General features: G+C 44.7%; 1 protein-coding gene across 2 annotated transcripts in view; it reads right to left on the bottom strand.

Annotated features, from left to right (window-relative positions):
• LPCAT4 (lysophosphatidylcholine acyltransferase 4) overlaps nt 1-23,530 on the bottom strand; it is a 54,229-nt gene that overhangs the window by 11,374 nt on the left and 19,325 nt on the right. Inside the window, exons 2-10 of one of the 2 annotated variants that reach the window (XM_014062874.2) lie at nt 12,893-13,035; nt 12,146-12,366; nt 9,004-9,116; nt 8,403-8,463; nt 7,033-7,091; nt 4,346-4,380; nt 4,193-4,247; nt 3,042-3,124; nt 1,472-1,597 (exon numbers count right to left, since the gene is read on the bottom strand). In XM_014062874.2, the coding sequence (XP_013918349.2) occupies nt 1,472-1,597; nt 3,042-3,124; nt 4,193-4,247; nt 4,346-4,380; nt 7,033-7,091; nt 8,403-8,463; nt 9,004-9,116; nt 12,146-12,366; nt 12,893-13,035 (896 nt within the window). The remainder of the gene's footprint in view (nt 1-1,471; nt 1,598-3,041; nt 3,125-4,192; nt 4,248-4,345; nt 4,381-7,032; nt 7,092-8,402; nt 8,464-9,003; nt 9,117-12,145; nt 12,367-12,892; nt 13,036-23,530) is intronic. The other variant, XM_087714135.1, reaches the window with a different exon arrangement.

Raw genomic sequence — 23,530 nt, 5'->3', positions numbered from 1 at the left:
ATTTTGAGGTAGGAAAGAATAAAAGGAAAACATAATAATACAATATAATACAATGTAATACAATATATAATGATAACAGATTTTCTGGAACTCTTAAACAAACAAAAATGCAAATTAGCTTAACTGGAATAGAATGAATTTACATATTAACTGATGAGAAAGGAGCAGGGTAGAAAATAAATTTTACATTTATTTATTTTACATTTTTACACTGCCCTCTTGGGCAAGTTGGCAAGCATTCCTTCATTTTAGTGGAATTGTATTCGTTTTTTCCACAGCCGTAAAGCTGAAACCCAATTTACTTAACCGTGTTTTCTTCAATTATCCCTATAAGCTACCTTGAGTGATAGACTACTCTATCTATCTGTCTGTCTGTCTGTCTGTCTGTCTGTCTGTCTGTCTGTCTGTCTATCTATCTATCTATCTATCTATCTATCTATCTATCTATCTATCTATCTATCTAGAATTTTTCAATGTAGTAACAATATACAAAACAAAAGTGTAGAAGAAAGAAAGAAAGAAAGAAAGAAAGAAAGAAAGAGGGAGGGGTGGAGGAAGGAAAGAATGAAGGAAGGAAGGAAGAAGAGAAGGAAGGAAAGACAGACAGAAAGAAAAAGAGGGATGGAGGGGGGAAGGAAGAGAAAGAAGAAAGGAAGGAGGGAAAGAAAGAGGGAGGGACGGGAAAGAGGGAAAGAAAGGAAGGGGAGAATGGAAGGAAAGACATACAGAAATAAAGAGAGGGAGGGAGGAAAGGAAAGGAAGGGAGGAGGAAGGGAGGAGGAAGAAGGGGAAGGGAAGGAAGAAAGGAAGGGAGGAGGGAAAGAAAGGGAGGGGGAGAAAGAAGGAAAGAAAGGAGGGAGGGGGGAAGGAAGGGAAGGAAAGGTAGAAAGGAAGGGAGGAGGGAAAGAAAGAAAGAGGGAGGGGGAAGGAAGGAAATAAAGGAGGGAGCGAGGGGAAAGGAAGAGAAGAAGGAAATGAAGGAAGGAAGAGGGAGAAAGGAAGGAAAGACAGACAAAAAGGAAGGAAAGGAATGAACAAAAGAAAGAGGGAGGGACGGGGAAGGAAGGAAGGAAGGAAAGAAAGAAAAACATAAAATTGATTTTCCAGTGTGCTTCCTAATATTAAGTGGAATATAACTGGAAATTATAAACCCACCAACCTGGACAATTTTGGTTCTTTCCCAGGTGTCCTTCCACTCCTACCTAATCTTCTGCTCACAAGTGGACCTTGTGCCAATGATTATGCTATGCTGGTCAATTTCTGTTCCCCTAACATCATATCCTTCCTCCATCATTAGATTTCCAAGAACAAAAACAGTACCTCTTCTTCTCCTTCCTAATAGCAGGACCCATTATAATCTATCAAAAGAGGCCTGCCTTGTCTTGTGGCATCCAAGTTGAATGAAAGATGAGATTCAACCATTGATTTCACCCACCAAAGCTCTTTCCTTGTCCTGGTAAACCTCTCTCACCTGGCTTTCCGAATAGCCTTCCCCAGTTCCCAGATGCGTGGCTCCAAAGCTACCCTCAAGCGCCCTACAACAGTCACTGGAAGGTTGCCCACAAATTCACATTCTGTGGCAGGGATCCCCAGGGCTCTGTTTAAAAAAGGAAACAACATAAGGACAAGGAGAGTCTTATGGGGAAACACAGATTGATCAAGCAAGGGAAGAAATGGCTTATCCGTGTGCACCAAGAATCAGGCTTCCAACTGCAGTATTCTCCCATTAAAGGTAACGGTTCTCCTCACACATATTCTTTTAAAAAGTTTTTTTTTAATCCCTTACATACAATTACAGGTATACATTCATATAGTTATTTTTCTGATTTATATCTATCACTTTTAAACATTTATTTTTCCATATAAAAAGTTAAAGTATACATTTGGAGTTGCTTTGCTTACCATCCTCTACACCAGTGGTCTCCAACCTTGGCAACTTTAAGACTTGTGGACTTCAACTGAGGAAGTTGAACTCTGGGAGTTGAAGTCCACAAGTCTTAAAGTTGCCAAGGTTGGAGACCACTGCCCTACACCTACAGTATTTTGTATTATCACCACCCTATTTTTCCTTTCTTTTCTCCCTTGCTCCATTCTCTACTTCCTCCCTTCTCTCCTTCCCTTTCCTTCTTCCCCATCCTCTCCCCTACTTCTCTCTTCTCCTTCCTACCCTCTCTCTTATTTCTGTCTCTCCATGGCTTCCTCTCCTTTCCTCTTTTTTCTTTCCCTCTCTTGTTCTCTCTTCCTTTCCTTTTCTATTATTGTGGTTATCTCTTTTCAACTGGTGTATTTCCGGGATGGTATTCCTGCAAGCCCGCTTATAATTTTATACTTATCCTTTCCCCTGTTCCCCTCTCACATATGTGCTAGTCACTCCTGACTCTAGGGGCCGGTGCTCATCTCTGTTTCAAAGCCGAAGAGCCAGCGTTGTCCGAAGACGTCTCTGTGGTCATGTGGCTGGCATGACTAAATGCTGAAGGCTCACAGAGCGCTGTTACCTTCCCACCAAAGATGGTTCCTATTTTTCTACTTGCATTTTTTACATGCTTTTGAACTTCTAGGTTGGCAGAAGCTGGGACAAGTAACAGGAGCTCACTCCATTACGCAGCGCAAGGGATTCGAACCACCAACCTTTCTGATCACAAGCTCCGCATCTTAGCCCCTGAGCCACATCTCATTCCAGAGAATGAATGTTGGCTTCTAGTCTCTTGCTGAGGTCATCAAGGACCCCAAACTAGCATCCTACAGATCAGATTCAAAGCCTAGCAAGAAACCTCTGCATTGATGGATTTTGCCATAAATATTAATGAACTGGCCAATTCCTCTAGTCTGGTCAATTTATCAAGAGGCTTAGGCTTTCTCTTCTATGAATTCAGTTTTTTCCGTGTGCCATCCCAAGTTTTCTGAGTTCAGTTTCAGCAACACACAGAACCTGGACCCCAAACCAGTCCCAACATCTTCTGACCATTTCTTATAAGGTTGAGCCTATCCTTCCTCCTGTTGCACCCCAAACTCCCAGTTTACAAAAAGCATTTCCCACTCACTTGGCCATCACTTTCTGGACATTGTTAGCATATAGTGTAGGGTTCACAGCCTCTTCCGGGCTGGGTTGGTAAACTGGGAGAAACTAGAAAGGAAGAGAAAAATCAGAATTAAAGTAAACTTTATACTATGCACAAGCTGGGATCGTCAAGACAATGGCATCAACTTTAAGATAAATTGTAGGCCAATATGAAGACTAGGACCTGAGTACTCAAATCTACATGAAATTGTAATTTTTTTATATGGCAGAAAGGAGAAATTTCCCATCAACTGTTTTTGAGAGTGGGTCCCCAACACACCATTCAAAGCCAAAGTGTGATCTGAGTTCCAGAAAAAAATTGTACCGTATTTTTCAGAGTATAAAATGCTCTGATGTATAAGATACATCTAGCTTTTGGGGAGGAAAACAAAAACAATTTTTTGCCTCTGCCTGTCAGCAACTTGCCTCCTTGTAGCAAAAAGCAAACAGCCTGTTTCAGTTTCAGCACAGCCTGATTAGCACAAGCAGCTGATTGTCAGTTAAATTGGCATCCCAATGATCAGCTGTTTCAGGCTGCAGGGATTGCCACTGCCTATCGCCGCGTCCGCATGTCCCATTTTCAGCCTCCACGTGCCCCATTTTTCAGCTCCATGTGTCCCATTTTCCACCCGTTCCAGGCGGTGGGGATCAGAATGGATGGAAAATGGGGCACATGGAGGCCAAAAACAGGACACGCAGAGGCCAAAAATGGGATGCGAGGCCAAAAATGAGGAGTGCGGAGATAGCAATAGGCAATGGCAATCCCTGCAGCCTGAAACAGCTGATAGTCGGGAGGCCGATCCAACTGACAATCAGTTGCTTGTACTAATCAGGCTGTGCTGAAGCTGAAACAGGCTGCTTGCTGTTTGCGGCAAGGAGGCAAATTGCTGAGAGGCAGAGGCCAAAGGGTGGGGGCCAGTAGATGGGTGGGGCTACATTTGGTGTATAAGACTCACCCAAATTTTCACCCCTCTTTTAGGGGGGGGAAGTGCATCTTATACTCCGAAAAACACAGTACGTTCTGCAAATAAAACACAACTTTGAACCAAGTACAGTTCAGTGCTGTGAGGCTGAAAAGGCACCAACGGATCACCCCAGAAGTAATTATCACAATCTCCCCTCTTTTCTTCTTACCTCTACTTCTACAGTCGTGCAAGGCTGAGATGCAGTCAACCAGATGACTTTTAACCTGGAACAAGAAATGGAAAATGAATCAGACTTGGTCTTGCTGGCAAGGCGAATACATATAACCAGCCACTATTATAAAAACCATTATTAGGAACTTACACTCCGGGTCCTCTCCATGCCCAGGTGGTTGAATCCTGTAAAAAAAAAAGAGTGAAAAGATTTGGTTTTATCTAACAAAGTAGCATGGTCCATAAGGGGCCACCATAATATAATGAGTCCATAATGGTCCATAATAGCAATAGCACTTATATACCACTTCATAGTGCTTTACAGCCCCCTCTAAGCAGTTTGCAGAGTCAGCCTATTGCCCCCCAACAACCTGGATCCTCATTTTGCTGATCTTGGATGGATGGAAGGTTGAGTCAACCTTGAGCCTGGTGAGATTCGATCTGCCAAACTGCTGGCAGCTGGTGATCAGCAGTAGCCTGCAGTACAGCACTCTAACCACTGTACCACCGCGGCTCATAAGAGAGGTCCATATAATCCCTAAGAAGGCTCCACACCCATTTGCACTACTCAGGTGACCCCGAGGGCGCAGAAAAACCTCCAAGAGCTCTTCAGCTGCTTTTCCATTGCCATTTTATAAGCCTTAATAATAAGTTAGACACTGTGTTCTCACCTGGCTCAACCAGACACAACAGACCCTCTGAATTTATCTCAAAGATTCCTTTAATTAGGAGTGCCAGCAACCTCAGCAAAACATTTCTCTCTCACTGCAGGCTAACAAGTCCAGATGGAATAGTTGTCTTCCATGTCAATTCATCTCTGCCCCCTGCCTTTTATCCCCAGAGGTATGGTGGGGCTTTGCTAGCAGCAGTGGCTCTTCCTTCCCCAGGACCGGCCCACGGATTTCCACTGTTCTCCTTCCCTCTGCCTTTTGCGCATCCGTGCGTCAGACACTGGATCCAGCTGTTTCTCTTCTTCCTCATCAGCCACCTCCAGACCTGGAGGCTATTAATTCTCCATCTGAGGGCTGATGGACAGCCCAGGCTCTGCTTCTGTCATCTCTATCTCTGCCAGCTCCATTCCCTCTTCTCCCTCTGAGTTCTCAGGTTGCCTCAAGACTGGCCCTGACTTCCATTAATGCTCCTGCTCTGATTGTGGCCAACAGGCCACAACACACTGATCTAACTTAGTATCTATGGAGATTTTGTCATCCAGGTCATGGTTGCCCCAAAGGTGCTTTTTCATGAGGCAACTGGACTTTCTGGTCTTCAAAAAAAACAACAACCAGAAAGTCTTGAAAAAACACCTTTGGGACAATCTAGCTTCACATTTACTTAGACAAGCCAGCTTCAAAAAAAGTAGACAAAAAATTACTCAGCCAGCTCTTTCTGACATCAGGTACATATAGTCCTCAACTTAAAACCATTCATCGAGCGACATTTCAAAAGTTACAACAGCATCAACGAGAGTAATTTGCAATTGATATTCGTACATATGACCGTTGCAGAGTCCCCATGGTTGTTATGCGATCGAAATTCAAGGGCTTGGCAACTGGCAGGTATTTATGATAGTTTCTGCAAGGTCATGTGGCCTTCGCTGATGGCTTCGAACAGGCAAAGCCCCTTTGGAGGTGAGGGCCAAATCGCTTAATTGATTGTGTGTTTTCCCAAAAATAAGAATGGAACTTATATTAATTTTTGCTCCAAAGGATGCCTTAAGGGCTTATTTGGGGGTTAGGTTTTATTTTCAGGAAAATACGCCACTAAATGCGTCCATCTGGCTGACAATCTTAACTGGGGTTTATTTTGGGGGTAGTGCTTATATTATGAGCATCCTAAAAATCATGTTAGGGTTTATTTTCCATTTGTGTCTTATTTGGGGGGGAAACAGAGTACAATTGCAATGTCCCAAAGGTGCTTTTTTTTTTCCCCCAAGAGGCAACTGGACTTTCTTGTGTTGTTTTTTTAAAAAAAAGATGTTTTGCTTCTCATGCTTTTTCTCAAAAAGTTTCTTCAGCTCTGACTGGATGGTGGAGAATGGAAGGATTTATATTCCTTGCAGCCAGCTGGTTATTTGCATTATTTTAGAGGCTCTATCTCCAGTCGCTGTTCAAGGACAAAAACACTGTGATTGCAGCACAGGTGGCTAGATTCTGTGCAGAAGCATCGGCGATTCATCAGAAACATTTGATTAATCCAACATTAGCTATTTTACACGACTAATGTAGCAAAACCCTTTTGCAGTTTAGTATTTGATGACTACGGGCCTCAATGGTTTTAAGGATTGATATTATAGTATAGTTAGGCCATGTGTGCAACTGACAGATTGGATGCCAAATTGTGATTTTAATATAGATTTTATCTGCTATTTATTCCTTCATTCCAGAATTTTTAACTGGATGTTCCTTGAGTATTTTTATTTATTCTGGTCTCTGGTCTTTGACTGTAATAAACTTGGTTTGATTAGAGACTCACTGAGGCCGCTTGTAGGTTTGTCTGTGTCCACAGGGTCACCTGAATAGCACAAATGGGTGTGGAGCCTTCTTGGAGCTGCTGAAGGGACTGTGTTGTGTAGCTGTGCTTTCTGAGGGTGTTTTATGCCCTGTGTTGAACACAGGAGCAGGCGGTTGGGGACAACCATGACCTGGATGGCGGAGAATCTCCACAGGCAACAACAGCAATGGTTCACTTAGTAACTGTGATTGTAAAATTGGGCACAACTCATTTAACAATAATCTTGCTTAGCAACAAAAATTCTGATCCTAACTGCAGCTGTAAGTTGAGAACTACCTGTAATTATTACATGGCTAAGACGCTTTCCTAAAGTTCGTGGAAACTCACCACAGAGTTGGGGTAGCGAATGAGAACTGGCTGAATGGGAACACCAGATATGAAGGCACCTGAGAATATAAAGCACAGACGTTCAAGATTTACTCATCTGTCCCGAGTGCTGAAAGTGGGACGCGGTGGCTCAGTGATTAAGAGGCTGCTGGGCTTATTGGCTGGAAAGCTGGCAACCCAGGTTTGAAACCCAAGCGCTATGTGACAGGTTAAGCGCCCATCCTCATTCCAGCTCCTGCCCACCCAGCAGTCCGAAAGCACGCAAATGCGAGTAGATAAATATACTTTGGCAGGAAGGTAACAGCGCTCCATGATGTCATGATGGCCACATGACCGCAGAAATGTCATCAGACAGCGCTGGCTCAATGGTCTTGAAACGGAAATGAGCATCACCCCTTAGTTGGCAATGGTTCACTGACAAATACGCGCTCGACAAAAGCGTGCTGATGAAACTGCGAGAAAACCGCGAGGTTGAAATCACACCGACGAATGAGTGCAGAAGCGCACCGACAAAAGCTCGCCTTCAACAAACAAGTAATAATAACCTAATAACCCTAACCTTAGCCCTAAACCTAACCCTGAACCTAACCCTAAACCTAACCCTGAACCTAACCCTAAACCTAACCCTGAACTTAACCCTAAACCTAACCCTTACCTTAACTTAAATTGCGCTTTTGTCGGTGTGTTGTTGTGGGCACTTTTATGATGTCACGGTTTTCTCGCCGCGCTTTTGTTGTGCGCGCATTTGTAGGGTCGCGGTTGGCAATGACTACCGTGTTTCTTTTGACATCCAAAATAAGCACTTGGCCTTATTTTCCAGGAAGTCTTATTATTTCTGAGGTGCAGGAGGCGGCAAGCGTGGTCACCTCATGGCTGCTGCTGCGTTAAAATATTTTCAGGGAGGGCTTATTTTCAGGAGGGGGCTTATTTTAGCACATGGGCTTAAAAGCCCAATTGGACTTATTATCCTGGGAGGCCTTATTTTCAGGGAAATAGGGTAGTAGAGTAAAATAGGCAGGGATTTATCTTTTTTTCCTCCGAGTGCTGAAGATGAGTGTAAGGCACATATATTTTAAGGTTGAAGGGTGGGGATACTCACAAAAGTTTTCGCCCAAATCAAAACTTAGAGAGAAAGTCCTTTTTCTTTAGTTTTCAAAAGAGATTAGACTTAATCGGATTGGTGACCTTGTCGGCTTTTCAAAACAGGCAATGAAATTGAGGCCTAATTGATAGCCTCTTGTGTCAATCATAAAGAGTTGTCTTTTTTGATCAGTTAGTTTAAAGCAGGGCAATCTCCAATGCTAGTTCATTGGATTGGTAAACCAATCCATTGTTTTACCCCTGTTGAACAGGCTTACTCATGGTCTTACCTGGTTTAAACTTCAGTAAGGCTTTTTTGTTGGAGCAGGTCCCCTCCGGATAGAAAAGCACCTGGAAAAAGTGGTCACACAAATCAAGAGAGGATCTCCAAACCTTTAACCCTCCCAAATTATCAAGAGCAGCTAGCAAGACCAATAGCTCTTAGACTTACATACTGTTTCATAGTGCTTTTCTAGCCCTCTCTAAGCAGTTTACAGAGTCAGCATACTGCCTCCAAATAATCTGGGTCCTCATTTTACTGACTTTGGAAGGATGGAAGGCTGAGTCAAACTTGAGCTGGTCAGGATGAAACTCCTGGCAGTGGGCAGAGTTAGCAATAGCAATGGCACTTTCACTTCATAGTGCTTTTACAGCCCTCTCTTAGTGTTTTACAGAGTCAGCCTCTTGCCCCCAAGAATCTGGGACCTCATTTTACCCATTATACTCGGAAGGATGGAAGGTTGAGTCAACCTTGAGTCGGTGAGGTTTCCATCTGCCAAACTGCAGCTAGCAGTCAGCTGAAGTAGCCTGCAGTACTGCACTCTAACCACTGCGCCACCCTCAGTTCTTAACAAAGCTAACTAAATGGACCGGGTCCTCCATGTTTTTTACCTGTGGCCATTTCCCCTGGGATGTTGCTCGTTTCTTCACTTCTTCCACCACCTTCTTGCGAGAAGCTGGATCATGGCGAGAAACCAGGATGGCCTGATTGAATCTCAGCAGGGCTGGAGGGGATGAGCACAGGGGGAAAGAAGGGATAAGTAGTTGCAAAGCTTTTCTGAGTCACTGCCAGGCAGCTGGCCTGAGAAATATTTTCCCGAAGGATGCGAACTTATAGCAGTTTGTTTAGTGATCATTCAAAGTTACAATGGCACTGAAAAAAGTGACTTATGACTGTTTTTCACACTTATGACCATTGCAGCATCCCCCATGGTCACAAGATCAAAATTCAGATGCTTGGCAAACTGGTAGACGTTGACTTACAACAATTCATTTAGTGACTCTCTGAAGTCATAACAGCACTGAGAAAAATGACTGATGACTGTTTTTCCATACTTACGACCACTTTAGCATTCCCCACAGTCATGTGATCACGCTTGGCACCTGGCCTGGATTTATGATGGTTGTAGTATCCCAGGATCATGTGTATCACCTTTTGTGATTCAGTTATTCTTTTGTATTTTCTGTTATTTGACAGGTAGTCCTCGACTTACAACAGTTTGTTTAGTGACCACTTACAGTGGCACCGAAAAAGCGACATATGATCATTTTTCACACTTACGACCTTTGCAGCATCCCCATGGTCATGTGATCAAAATTCTGATGCTTAGCAACTGACTCATATTTATGACCATCGTAGTGTCCTGGGGTCACGTGACCCCCTTTTGAATCCTTCGGACAAGCCAAGTCAGCGGGAAAGCCAGAGTCGCTTAGCAACCATGTTACTAACTTAACAACTGCACAGATTCACTTAACAGCTGTGGCGAGCAAGGTCGTAAAATGGGGCAAAATTCACAATGGTGAAAATTTTGGGCTCAAATGTGGATGTAAGTCGAGGACTACTGTATGGCACTTGCTTCATGAAATCCATAGCTGTCAAGGGAATGAATCTATATATATATAAAAGCCAAGTACCACTCACTCATCATGAAATCTCCAGAACCGTAAAGCCTAAAAACTTGTAATTTGGCATATATGTTCTTCTTGGCTTGTAAGTGTCAGCTAAGAAAGGATTTTTTGAAATGACCATCAGATCATTAGTATTTCTTATACAGTGATTAACACATTCTGATGCTAAGGAGTTCTGCTCCCCCTCCCCACCTGAAAAGAACTCTGTTCCAACTGCCAGTTGCTGCACATTCCATTACCTCAGTTCAAACTGGCCGGCATTCCACTCAGGAGCACTCTGGGGCTTCATATAGTACTAAATGTCAGTATCTCACCAAAATGTATATGGCTTCCATCTATGGAACTGCTTCCAGACTCATGGCAACGGTGCCGATATTCCCTTATGTGTTGACCACCACTGAGCCAACGGATTGAACCGGATTTCTCCTGCATTGCCCAATCAGATAGTTTCGTTGTGAAGCACAGGTATCCAGCTAGTGCTTTATAAGTTCATAAACTCCTGCTGAATCAGTCCAAAGATTCATCTCATTTTAGCCAATGACCATGTTAAAATCAGTACAAGGTAGTGACAGTCTTAGAGCAAGCAAATCAGGGTGTCCAAAACCATGACAGCATTTGCTACCACTTCATAATGGCAAAGATATGCAGATATGCCAACCCTTTGCTGCCATCTAATGATCAGTTGGATGTTTGCATTCCCCAATATGGCAGTAAAAATCTAAGTCCACAAATGTTATTCTTTTAGGCATTTGAGGGTGAAATTAAGCTTCACACCCAGGAGTAGGGAGGTTCTGTTGCAAGGAGTGAAAAGGGACTACTTATTTTAGGAGAATAATTTAATTTAATTGACACAAATTCTGAAGAGTTCCTTCCTTCTTCCTCCCCCTTCAGCACTGATGATGTTACCTAGTTTGGGTAATGAAATGTCTGCAAGAAAACAACCAAACTCGGAGAGCACCAAGGAGCTATCAGTGTGATGGCCCGCCAGTGGCCGGTGGAGCTGGCAGCAGATTTGGAGAGAGAGGAGGTTGGGGAGGAACATGGGCCAGTCCTGGAGTCTGGGGAAAGCTCTGATGAGGGCTCTGTGTCAGAGGAAGAGAGGGGGCCAGAGCTGTATGCCAGTTATCAGCTACCTTCAGAGTCAGACATCAGTGAGGCAGACGAACAGCTGGAGCCTGTTCCCAGTGTGCACATGCGCAGAGTTGCCAGACAAAGGGAACAATCTAAAGAACAGGGGTCGACTTGGGAGTAAGGACAGATGATGAATGGCCCCTCCCAGAGGGAATAAAAGAGGAGCAAAAGGGGAGTGGAGTTTGCAGGAGACAATTAGTTCATTTAATTGGTTCGTGACTCTCCGAGGCCCCTTGCCAAGTTTTGCAGATGTCGGCCTGTCAGCTCTCCAAGCCAGATAAGGTCTGTGACTGTAAATCCTCCCTTGAAAGACTTTGCTGGAAGTTAATGAGCAGAATTCACAGTCAATTAATAAAAGGTTTTTTTTGTCAGGACCAGGGGTTTGCTTCATGCTCTTGGGAAGCTTAGGTCAGAACACTCAATTCCTTCCCTACTTCATCTCACTAAAGTCCAATATTTTAAGTATTGTATTTTTCCCCCCACCCTACAAAGCTGAGGTGATTGAGAGGGAACGTTACTGGGTGGGGGGGGGGGAGAGATTATGACTGATATAGATACAGGGGACAAGGTAAAGTGCTTTCTCCCTCTTTTTAGAACCAGAGGCCATTTGATGAAACTGAAACTTGGAATAATCAGGAAAGACAAAGGGAAATTTTTAACAAGGAGAGGAGGAATTTCATGACAAAACAGTTAATCGGTGGAACGGCTTTCCTTGAGGGTCAAAGATGCCTTCCCACTCTGTTATTCTGTTAAGGTTGCAGTAACCACTGCAGATATCTTCACCATCATGAGGACTAGAATCCCAGAGGTTCCATTTCAGAATGGATTAAAATATCCGGAAAGTGGCACGTAAAAGCCCAAATCACATAGTCTTGCAAGATGCACCAGCTGCAGAGATGCAATGCATCGAAACCTTCCAAAGGTCAGATCTACCACTTACGTGGGGCTCCTTGTCCTACTCACCCTCATCCCCAGCGATATTAATCAGCCTTACCCCCAATGACCGGCACATGGAGATTCTCCGTGCGCGACACCACCTTGGGAAGATCGCAGGGCAGCAAAATAATGGGGTCGAAGAAGGTGGAGTGAGGAGCAGCCACCAGGATGGGTGCTTCGAGTCGGGATGCCCTCTGACCTCGCACCCGGATGCGCATGAATCCAAGCAAGAAAAACATCAGGCGACTCAGCCAGTACACCGAACCATGAGAAACTGTGCTGAAAAGGGATGAGGAAGAAGAAGGGCAAAAAAGGAGGAGGCATTAAGAGGGCTGCAGGCAGAATGTCCAAAGGAGAGCTGAGACCAGGGGTGAAATGCTACTGGTTCGGATCGGCTTGCTCAAACCGGTAGCAAAAAATGCTACCACTTCGCCCAAACTGGTAGTAAAAAAAAAATGCTGGTGGTTCGGGCGAACCGGTATTTCCAACGAGCAGCTGTGACATGCAATTTATATTAGCTAGAATGGTTGGATTTCCTGCTTTCTAGCTAATCTAATTCGTGTGGCACAGCGGGTTCCTCCCCTCTTGCTGTTCTACTTACCTTTGAAGCTCAGAAGCAGGCTCCGCCCGCCCACCCCCCCCCCCCGGATGTCAACACATTCTGTTTTTGACGCTCTGTGCATGCACGGAAGGCCCTGCGCATGCGCAGAGGCGACACGTGTGAGCGAAGCACGCGCCTGCACTCACATTTGAGAACTGGCAGTGAAGGTAAGTTGATTTCACCCCTGGCTGTCCCATTACTTACTTTCTCCATCCGGAGCAAGGTTCTTGCAAGCTTTCCTCAGGCCGTCCCACCACTTGGAGCAAGGCGAAGGGCCAGATAAGGAAGAGGACCACAAAGGCCAATGCGACACGGATTGGGGCCAGAATAGCCCCCAGCACATAGAACTGCAAGGGAAACAAATTCATTGGGAGGGGTGTGGTAAGGCTGCACCCCAGATCCATCCCCTCATTTCCTTTTGCTTTCCTTTCTGTTTGCTACATTTTCTAATTTGACTTAGGGAAGACTCTAAATCAGGGGTCCCCTACCTATGGGCCCCAGCCTACTACCGGACTGTGGCCTCTTCGCCACTGGGCCATGTGAATGGCTGGCCAGCGCATGCACGAATTCCCACACTTGTGCTAGTGTCACAGTGAGCGGGGTGCATGCGCTCATGGCCCCATTTGCGTTGCACCCTCACTCGCGGCCCCCGTTCATATGTGTGCATGCGTGCGTAAAGGCTTCTGTCCCATCCCGTTGTTCCCCTCAACCCCCCTCAGGTTGGGGTACTCTGTTCTAAATTATGATTATATACCTGGGTGGTTTGCAAAAGATACAGAATAACAGAGCTGGAAGGAACCTTATATCACAGGTGTCAAACTCAATCACGTGACATATTGCAATGTTTTTTGCCTTTGCAAAGCCAATGCGGGTGGGGCCTGCACATGACGCACCCAGCCCCGCAGGCTGCCAGTTTGACCGACTCGCCCCACCCAATTTCAGATAAACGATTGTCCAATTTCTTCTTTAAAACTTCCAGTATTGGAGCATTAACAGCTTCTCGATGCAATTTGTTCCACTAATTAAATGTTCTAACTGTCAGGAAATTTCTCCTTAGTTCTAGGTTGCTTCCCTCCTTGATTAGTTTTCATCCATGGCTTCTTGTGGTGCCCTCTGGTGCTTTGGAAAATAGATTGACTCTCTCTTTTTTGTGGCAACCCTTGAGATATCGGAACACTGCTATCCTAGTCCTTCTTTTCATTAAACTAGACATACCCAGTTCCTGCAACTATTCTTCGTATGTCTTAACTAAGAGACAGTGAATTGTGATTGTTATGAGGAAAATAAGGGGAGAGAGGAATATTACTTCGCTACCTTGAGTTACATATAAAGTAATAACAGTGAGCTAAAACTCTAATAAATAAATAAATCTTATTATCTCTTCTTAGCCCACTGCTTTAAGGGAACATCCGTTTGTACAATCATTTGCATAAGATGGGAAGACAGATTAACTCAGTTTCTCTGTGTTCCCCTCTGCTGCCTCTTCTTCCTTACGGCCACTTGTGAAGGCAACAGTAACACGTTTTTCTGCATTGTAACTTTGGCAACTTTGGAAATGTCATTTTCTTCTGAAGACTGAGACATTCTCCTAGCCAAGAGTTTGTGGCTTCGAAGAACCGATAACCCCAGGGAGCAAACAGCATCTTCATTTTCCCCCAGGGTGATCATAATAGCAATAGCACTTTTTACTTACTGTATTTTTTCGGACTATAAGACACGCCGGAGTACAAGACGCACCATGGTTTTGAAGAAATAATTTTTAAAAAAAAGTTTTTGCATTCTGCAGGCCTCCCAAATTTTCTGCATGCCTCGTTTTTTGAAAAAAGGGGGGGGGCATGCAAATGCTTTGGGAGGCTTGTAGAGTGCTCTTGGGACTGGGTGTGTGTGAAAACGAGCAAAAACTGGCCTGTTTTTTCCAAAAAAGGAGGGGGCATGCAAATGCTTTGGGAGGCTTGTAGAGTGCTCCCGGGGGCTGGGGGGGAAACGAGCAAAAAACGGTCCATTTTTTGCAAAAAAGGGAAGCATGCAGAGGCTTTGGGAAGTTTGTAGAGTGCTCCAGAGGGATGGGGAGGCAAAAGCGAGGAAACATGGCCTGATTTTTTGCTCAGTTTTGCCCTCCCCAGCCCCCAGGAGCACTCTGCAGGTCTCCCAAACCCTCATCAAAGGGGACAGGATTTCAGTAGGCCAAAAATGCTGTATTCAGTGTATAAGGTACACCCAGATTTTCACCCTCTTTTTTGGGGGGGGGAGGTGCGCCTTATACTCTGAAAAATACAATATATACCACTTCACAGTGCTTTTACAGCCCTCTCTCTAAGCAGTTTACAGCTTATTGCCCCCAACAATCTGGGTCCTCATTTTACCCACCTCGGAAGGATGGAAGGCTGAGTCAACCTTGAGCCTGGTGAGATTCGAACTGCCAATCTGCGGGCGGCTGGTGATCAGCAGAAGTAGTACTGCAGTCTAACCACTGTGCCACCACGGCTTGGGGAGCAAGTCCTGTCCTGTGCAGCCTGACATCATCACACCAATGACACAAACTGTGTCTTTATGCAATTTGCGTAAGTCACACTGTGACTTGTGATGGACACTTTGGGCGATAATCCCCTCTATGAACAGGACAATAGAATCGAGAATGGGAGTTCAGCAAGCTGAGTGAAGGTGGCACGAACTGGGAAGGTCTGGAATTCTTTTCATTTTTGTGGGTCAGACTGGGGGAATTCCCTCCTCTACACACTTGGCTGTGAAAACCAGTTTAAGCTGCTATCGCTTTCATGCCTTTAATGCTTCCAAATGATTTTTTAAAACACACCCCTGAGGTTTAGCCTTTGACGTTGATTCTTGTTGGTTAAAATGTTGGACAGGCACTGGAAAAAATCCATTATCTAGATCAAGTTCCTGGTGCCCAACCTACCTCAAAGGATTGTTATGGGAGGTGGGGACAGGAGAAGAGCGTGATGTGAAAGATCTCTTGAGCTGCTGTACAAAACCCGATATCCTCCAATAAACATATAAACTCTATTCAAGAAACTCCCGCATTTTTCGGACTATAAGACGCACAGGAGTATAAGACACACCAAAATTATGAAGAGGTAAATTTAAAAAAAAACATTTTTGCACTCTACATGCCTCCCAAACCCTCTGCACACCTCGGATCTCGCAAAAAAAGGAGAAGTATGCAGAGCTTTGGGAGGCTTGCAGAGTGGGGGGAGCGCAAAGCGAGCAAAAAACAGGCTGTTTTTCAGAAAAATGGGCCGTTGGGTTTTTTTTGGACATGCATAGGCTTTGGGAGCTTTGTAGAGTGCTCCTCTGGGCTGGTGGGGGGGGGGGCAAAATGGCCCATTTTTTGCCCTCCCCAGCCCTTAGGAGCATTTTGCAAGCCTCCCAAACCCTCTGCATGTCCATTTTTGCAAAGGGGGCAGGGTTTCAATAGGCCAAAAATGCTATATCAGTGTATAAGACATACCCAGATTTTCACCCTCTTTTTTGAGGGAAAAAGGTGCACCTTTTACTCCAAAAATATGGTAATCAAGGAGGGAAGCAATCTAGAACTAAGGTAAGAAGAAATCTCTTGATATTGAGAACAATTAATCAGTGGAATAACTTGCCCCCAGAAGTTGTAAATGGTCCAAACACTGGAAGTTTTAAAGAAGAAATTAGACAACCATCTCTCTGAAATGGTATAGGGTTTCCTGCCTAAGCAGGGGGTTGGACTAGAAGACCTCTCAGGACCCTTTCAATTCAACTCTATTCTATTCTAAAATGGTAGAGGTAGTCCTCAAATATACAACCACAATTGAACCTTAAAATTTCTGTTGCTAAGTGAGACATTTCTTAAGTGAGTGTTGCCCAATCATTTTATGACCTTCTTGCCGCAGTTATTAAGTGAATCGCTGCTCTTGTTAAATTAGTAACACGGTTGTTAAGTGAATCTGGATTCCCGCATTGTTGCTTGTCAGAAGGTCACAACTGCAGTGATTCACTTAACAACCAAGGCAAGAAAGCTCATAAATGGGGCAAATTCCCTTAACAAAGGTCTCGCTTAACAACAGAAATGTTGGACTCAATTGTGGTCATACATTGAGGGCTACCTTTATCTGTTTCACTGCTTAAGTCCACATGACAACATGTCAGGCTAATTTGGGGTTGTAGCAAGGGCAGATCTTGGTGTGTGTGTTTTTTTTAACTTCCCTAGAAGGAGAGATGCCACGCCAATGTGAGATATGTCAGCAATTTTGTCCCTTGCTTTATTGCATTCCTGTCTGGCTGAGAAGTAATTCCCAGTTGTAACTCCTCTTCTGGGGCTACTTGGCATAAATACTATGTCGCAGAGCGCCTTCAGCATTGAGTCCAGTAATGGTTTCTTTGGGAAACAGCCAGACTGAATAAGTCGGCTGTGTGCTTTTTTGCAAGAGAACGTAGAACTCAGAATAACTTTATTGTCACTTTGATAGGTACACGGCCTGCATTAAAATGAAATTTTGTTTCATACAGCTCTCAAAGGGTCGCCACTTCCAACATATACTACACAAACATGAGAAAATGAATAAATAAATGCTGTATTTTGGGAGTATAAGATGCACTCCCCCCCCCAAAAAAGAAAGTGAAAATTTGGGTGTGCCTTATACACTGAAGCACAAGACGCGAGGCACAAAGGAGAGGATGGTCTGTGGTAATCCCTACAGCCTGGAACAGCTGATTGGGGTTATTCCTGGAGGCCGATCCACCTGCCAATCAGCTGCTCATGCTGAATCAGGCTGCAATAATGTGCTGAAGCTGACTTGGCTGTTCTCTGTTGCAAGGAGGTGTCAGAATTTGCAGCAGCAATCACATTCAGAAAGCACACACAAGTCACTGATCCAGCAGGATTCAATAACTTCTCTTTATATATAATATAACACATTAAGTAAATATACAATACCAAATTTAGGTTTTCCAATGCGGTACTTCAGCAGAGAGAAGTTTCACTTTCACTTTTAGTTTCAGATATCAGCACAGCATGCAGCTTTAGTACAGAACAAGCCACGCCCAGGCTCCTTGCTGTCTCCTTCCTTTTTGCTCACAAAGCAAATGCTGTTTGTTTCCAAACAGCCCTCAACTCTTTCACACACTGACAGGACACAGATGAATACCATGGATGCTGGTAGGCAGAGGCAGACTTTTTTATTTCTTATTTTCCTCCCCAAAAACTAAGGTGCATCTTATACTCTGGAGCATCTTATACTCCGAAAAATATGGTAAATACAAAATTATGCATATACCCACAGGTATTCTATGGCCCAGAAAAACAACACAGTCTAGTTCAGATGTATACATATCCATGGCGAGAAAAACAAATCTTGCAAATTTACCAGAGAGATGACAAAGTGAACAGAATTCCAGAACTGTTACAGAATCTGGAAGTCCCTTTTTATTTGGATATCACTTCCGGATTGTGTGCTTGCGATGGGGGGAAAAAAGAGGAACTTTGACTGGTTTCATGCATCAGAAAGATTTGCTGTTACAGGAAGGGTTAGTTATATATTAATGTGTAAAAGCAAAATGTTGAGGTTGAAGTGTTTTTATCTTGTACTGTGCTAAAAAGAGATGGAAGTCAGTGTCCTTTTTCTTTCTTTTTCTCTTCCACCGGGCGCAGGTGGTGATTCCTCCAGACTTCTGCCCAGACCCAAGGAGCGGGAGCACAGTTGGCAATGTTTAGATGTAAGAAACGCCTTACGGATTTACCTAAGGCGGACGGTGGAGTTTTGTAGGTGTGAGGCTCTGTTTGTGTCATACCAACCCTTGTCGCTAGGGAAGAGGGTCTCCCGGTCCACCATTAGCTGGTGGATCCGTCTGGCCATTGCCCTCACCTATGAGGCACAGAACTTGCCAGTTCCAGCTGGCATCATGGCCCACTCCACTAGGAGTGGGGCCACCTCAGCGGCCTGTGCCTCCCAGGCCCCTATAGAAGACATCTGCAGGGCAGCGACATGGGCATCCCCGTCGCCCTTCATCCGGCACTAAAGGCTGGATGCCTTTGCATCTTCGCACAGCGTGCCAGGAGTCCAGAATGGCTCCCCCAGAGGCACCCGCTAAGAAATGGAACTCAAACACCATGGTCTAGGGTGTACATTGACTTTGCTGGCCCCGTTGATGGCCAGACATTTCTCGTAGTTGTGGACACCTACTCAAAATGGTTAGAGGTAGTCCCGATGACCTCCACTACAGCAGAAGCTGTCATCAAGGTGCTACGGAGACATTTTTCCATGCACGGCCTGCCCGACATCTTGATCCCTGACAACGGGCCCCAATTCATGGCCATGCAATTCGAGACCTTCCTAGCAGCTTAGGGAATCAGGCATGCCCTAGTTGCGCCATTCCATCTGCCCTCCAATGGTGAGGTGGAGAGAATGGTGAGATCTGCAAAAGAGGCCCTCGCTAGGATGGGCCCGGGAGATTGGCAAACACGGGTTGATCACTATTTGCTAATCCAGCACATCACGCCCTGTGCCATTACAGGCAGAAGCCCCTCCGAGCTTCTCATGGGTCGCCAGCTAAGGTCCCACTTAGACTGGCTACACCCCAATTATTCTGCCTCATCGCCCCCAGACTCCACAAGCAAGATTCGGACATTTAGCGTAGGGGACTCGGTATGCACTCACAACTACGCCGGGGGAACTCTGTGGATTCCTGCCATAGTGATAGGCATCACCGGCCCTTGCTCTTACCTCTTAGAGCTCAAGGATGGTAGGAATTGGATATTGACTAACTCCATGGCCGCCTCTCCAACTCCACTCTTAGACAACCAGAGGTAATTCCTGCACGAGTTAGCCAAAGCCCTAACCAAACGGAGCAAACTCTCACTCCTTCCATGGCCAGCTCAAGCCCGAGGGTACCGGAAAACTTATCTCGTTTTGTTGCAGGCCCGCAGCGAGCTCCAAGTGAGCCGGCTCTAGAAGATCCAGCCGCGGCCTCTGAAAGGTTCCAGGAGTTTCCACCAAGCGGAGTTATGGAGCAAACAGGTCCGTCCAACCTGTCCAAGGAAACCCCTCCTGCTGAACTGCGCAGGTCAGGCAGAGCTACCCAAAAGCCCGCCTACCTGCGTGACTACGTTACAAGTAGGATTGTTCCATCCAAGAGGGGAGGGGTGTTAGATATTCACCCTATCTACAGTGGTTTCCACCAAGGTCCTCTGTTCCGGCGGGAACAGAGGTTTAACCCTATTGGTTGAAGGGTCTGACAGCTCCCTATAAAAGGGCTGCTGTCAGACTCAATCTTCGCTGGATTGTTCTCATTTGTTGTATTCAATAAAGAGCTGTTGTTACCGTTAAGCCTGTGTGTGCCTATCTATTACCCAATCGAACAAGAAGATTTGTTAAAGTGGATATGAAGAGCAAACCAAAGACTTCTTTTAGCTCTAATGGACAAAGAACTTGGAAAAAAAAACTGGAACTTTTGACGTTATGTACGTTGATGTAGAAAGATTTCTTTATGCCCCAAAATGGGAGGACAATGTGATGGATGAATGGCTGCAAAAGCTGAAGGAGTTAGCCGAGAGGGCTAAACGGATTGCTTTGATTAAAGAGAAGAACACTATTAATTTTGTTTCTACTTGGAAACCACTTTTGGGCTTTGTGCTTGAGATGGAAAAAATATGAAACTTTGCTCTTGGGTTTGGCTGATTAGATAGGTTTGTTGTTATAAAAATGGATGGTATAGTGATGGCAAACTTTGTGGCACCGAGTACCCAAACTGGAACGCACATGCCAGAGCGCATGAAACCCAAAGACCAGTTGGCCGGTGCGCATGCATGCACTGGCCAGCTGCTCTTCGCGTGCGCCAGAGCACCGGAAATCAGCCAGCTAGTCTTCGGGTTTCCCGTGCACGCAAAGACTAGCTGGCCAGTATGAATGCATGCACCAGAAACCAGAATAGTAGCTGGTGCTGGTGCACATGGCCACAGAAAGGGCGCTGAGTGTCACCTCTGGCATGTGTGCCATAGGTTCTCCATCATGGGGCTGGTACAGAGGTGGGTTCCTACCAATTCGCACCAGTTTGGTAGAACCGGTTTGTCAAATCTACCAAACCGGTTAGAAGAGGTTCCACCAGAAAGCAGGCCACACCTACAGAAGAGGTACCAAAAATTTTTGAAACCCACCACTGACACACACATACACACACACACACAGAGAGAGAGACTCACACAGAGAGAGAAAGAAAGGAAGAAAGAAAAAAAGAAAAAAGAAAGAAAAAGTGAAAGATGAAAGAAAAAAAGGAAAAAGGGACAGAGAGACAAAAGGAAGGAAAGAGATAGATAAATAGATAGATAGATAGATAGATAGAAAGAAAGAAAGAAAGAAAGAAAGAAAGAAAGAAAGAAAGAAAGAAAGAAAGAAAAACACATGGCCGGCAAGCCACACCCACAAAGGAGGCCACACCCACAGAGTAGGTTCAGAAAGATTTTGAAACCTACCACTGGGCTGGTATATATTATTATGTAAAAATAAAAAATTGAGGTTTTATGTAAATACCTTATTCTACTGCACCAAAAGAAGTCAGAAGTCAATGCCTTTTCTACCCTACACGTTTCTCTCTTCCCCTTTCCTCCCTTATTCTACCCTTATTTTTCTTTTTCTTTGTACTTCTGTACTTTGTTAAACTAATTTTAAAAATAGTAACAGTAATAGTAAAACTAGAAAAAAAAGAGGCAGGAGTGTTTGCAAAACTGTGAATAGGGGAACTGGATTTCTAACACCTTTCCTCCTTTCGCCAAAACTGATAACTTTAGTTCAAACAAAACAACAATCACTTTCATTTATTTTATTAGTTTTTCACATCTCCTTCAAAGAGAGATTCTGCCTTATTTGGAGTGGGTTTTCTACAAATTCTTTGCCGAATCTAAGAAGAAGACACTAAGAGAAGAGTAAACTATCTTGAAAGAGATTATAATAGGAAGGCCCACCAGGATTCTCTCCTGCTTCCAGGGTCATCTGTGGGAAGAGTATCAGAAGGGGATTGGAAGCTAAAACAGGAAGAAAGGATACAGGAATTGGACATGTCTAGTTTAATGAACTACAGCCTCTTGATGGGAGTGAAGAAGGAGAGTGCAAAAGTTACTTGAAACTCAGCATAAAGAAAACTAAGATCATGGCATCCGGTCCTCTCAATTCCTGGCAAATAGATGGGGAAGAAATGGAGGTAGTGATTTTCCTGGGCTCCAAGATCATCGCAAATGGGAACTGCAGCCAAGAAATTAAAAAATGCTTGTTCCTGGGGAGGAAAGCTATGGCAAATCTAGACAGCAGACTAAAAAGCAGAGACATCACCCTGCCAACAGAAGTGCATATAGTCACGACTATGGTTTTCCCAGTTGCAATCTATGGCTGTGAAAGTTGGACCATAAGGAAGGCTGAGGGCCAAAGAATTGAGGCCTTTGAACTATTGTGCTGGAGAAGACTCCTGAGAATCCCTTGGACTGCAAGGCGCTCAAACCAGTCAGTACTAGAGGAGATCAACCCTGACTGCTCTTTAGACTGCGCTCAGCTGCCCAGCTCGACCCCCTCACCTCACTTGCCTGGCCGCTGGTGTGCCGGGAATGTGGGCGGGCTCCCCAACTGCCGCGGCGCTGGAACGATCTTAACCAATACATTTTTATGTTTGTTTATTAGTCATATGCGTAGAATTTCTCCTTATTTTCGGTTCAGTGTTTTAGTGTTCACTGTTTTTAGAATAGTGTAATTTTAATTTTGCTAACAATTTTAATGTAGGCCCCTCTTGATCTTGAGGCCCTAGGCTGAAACCTAGTTAGCCTATAGGAAAATCCGGCCCTGGGCACCACACATGTCACCTTGGCACACAAAGAGACACCATGGACACTTCTGTTTGCAGCTAATAACCTCTGGACAATTCTCAAACTTCAGACGCAAAAGGACAGGTCAATCCAAGAACATGGGCCGATGAGACAGCAAGAAGTTATATTTACCGTATTTAGTTAGCCTAGAACTGCCTAGAAAGAGACAAATATCTCTGTGTGTATTTGTGTATATTATATCACCAGCAGTGCTGTCTGCAATCTTAATTAAAAAGATGATGTTACTTAGTCGGGTAATGAAATGTCTGCAAGCAAACCACAAAGCTCAGAGAGCATCAAATATCCCTTTTAATTAAAAAGAGAAAGCTGACTCACTTATATAGAACAAGAGTTTAGTTTCATACCTGCTAAGTTATTGTTAACATTCTGGAATATCCAAAAAGACTTTGGACATTAAGGCAAATAAACTGAAACCATAGTGTAAAGCAAGAATGTCAAACACAAGGCCCGGGGATCAGATCTGGCCCATGGGGTGCTTCGATCCGGCCTGTGAGGCTGCCCTAAAGACTGTAAAGGACCATCCCATAGTGCCTCTGCCAGCAAAAATGATGCTCGGAAGGACTGTATGCAGTCCTCTCGACTCCATTTTCACTTGCAGAGGGCTGCAGGGGGGCGATCGCAACCAAAACAGAGCCTGCAAGAGCCACGGGCGGCACTCTCAAGTTCTGTTTTCGTGGACAGAGAGTTGCAGGACATCGCAGCCGAAAACGGAGCTCAGGAGCCAATTTTTTTCTGGCAGAGCGTTCAGGGCACATAGGTGCTCCCCAAATGAGTGACGTTGAGCTGGCCATGCCCACCCCAGCTCCCCCATGGTCAAACACAGCCACAGTGAAATTGACCATTGTCTTATCCAAAGGGTCGTTTTCAGGGCACTGCGAAGAACAGTCCAAGCAAGGGTTAAATACAGCCAATCTGCCCAGAACTGAATTGAAACTTTAAGCCACGCCTCTGGTGCTGACTATCTCCAGATTTTTTTCAATGAAGGCGTGGAA

Source organism: Thamnophis sirtalis, unplaced genomic scaffold (assembly GCF_051295495.1).
Source record: "Thamnophis sirtalis isolate CommonGarterSnake01/CBP01778 unplaced genomic scaffold, rThaSir2_p1.2 scaffold_4, whole genome shotgun sequence".
NCBI lineage: Eukaryota > Metazoa > Chordata > Lepidosauria > Squamata > Natricidae > Thamnophis > Thamnophis sirtalis.
This window is presented reverse-complemented; position numbering and strand designations above follow the sequence as displayed.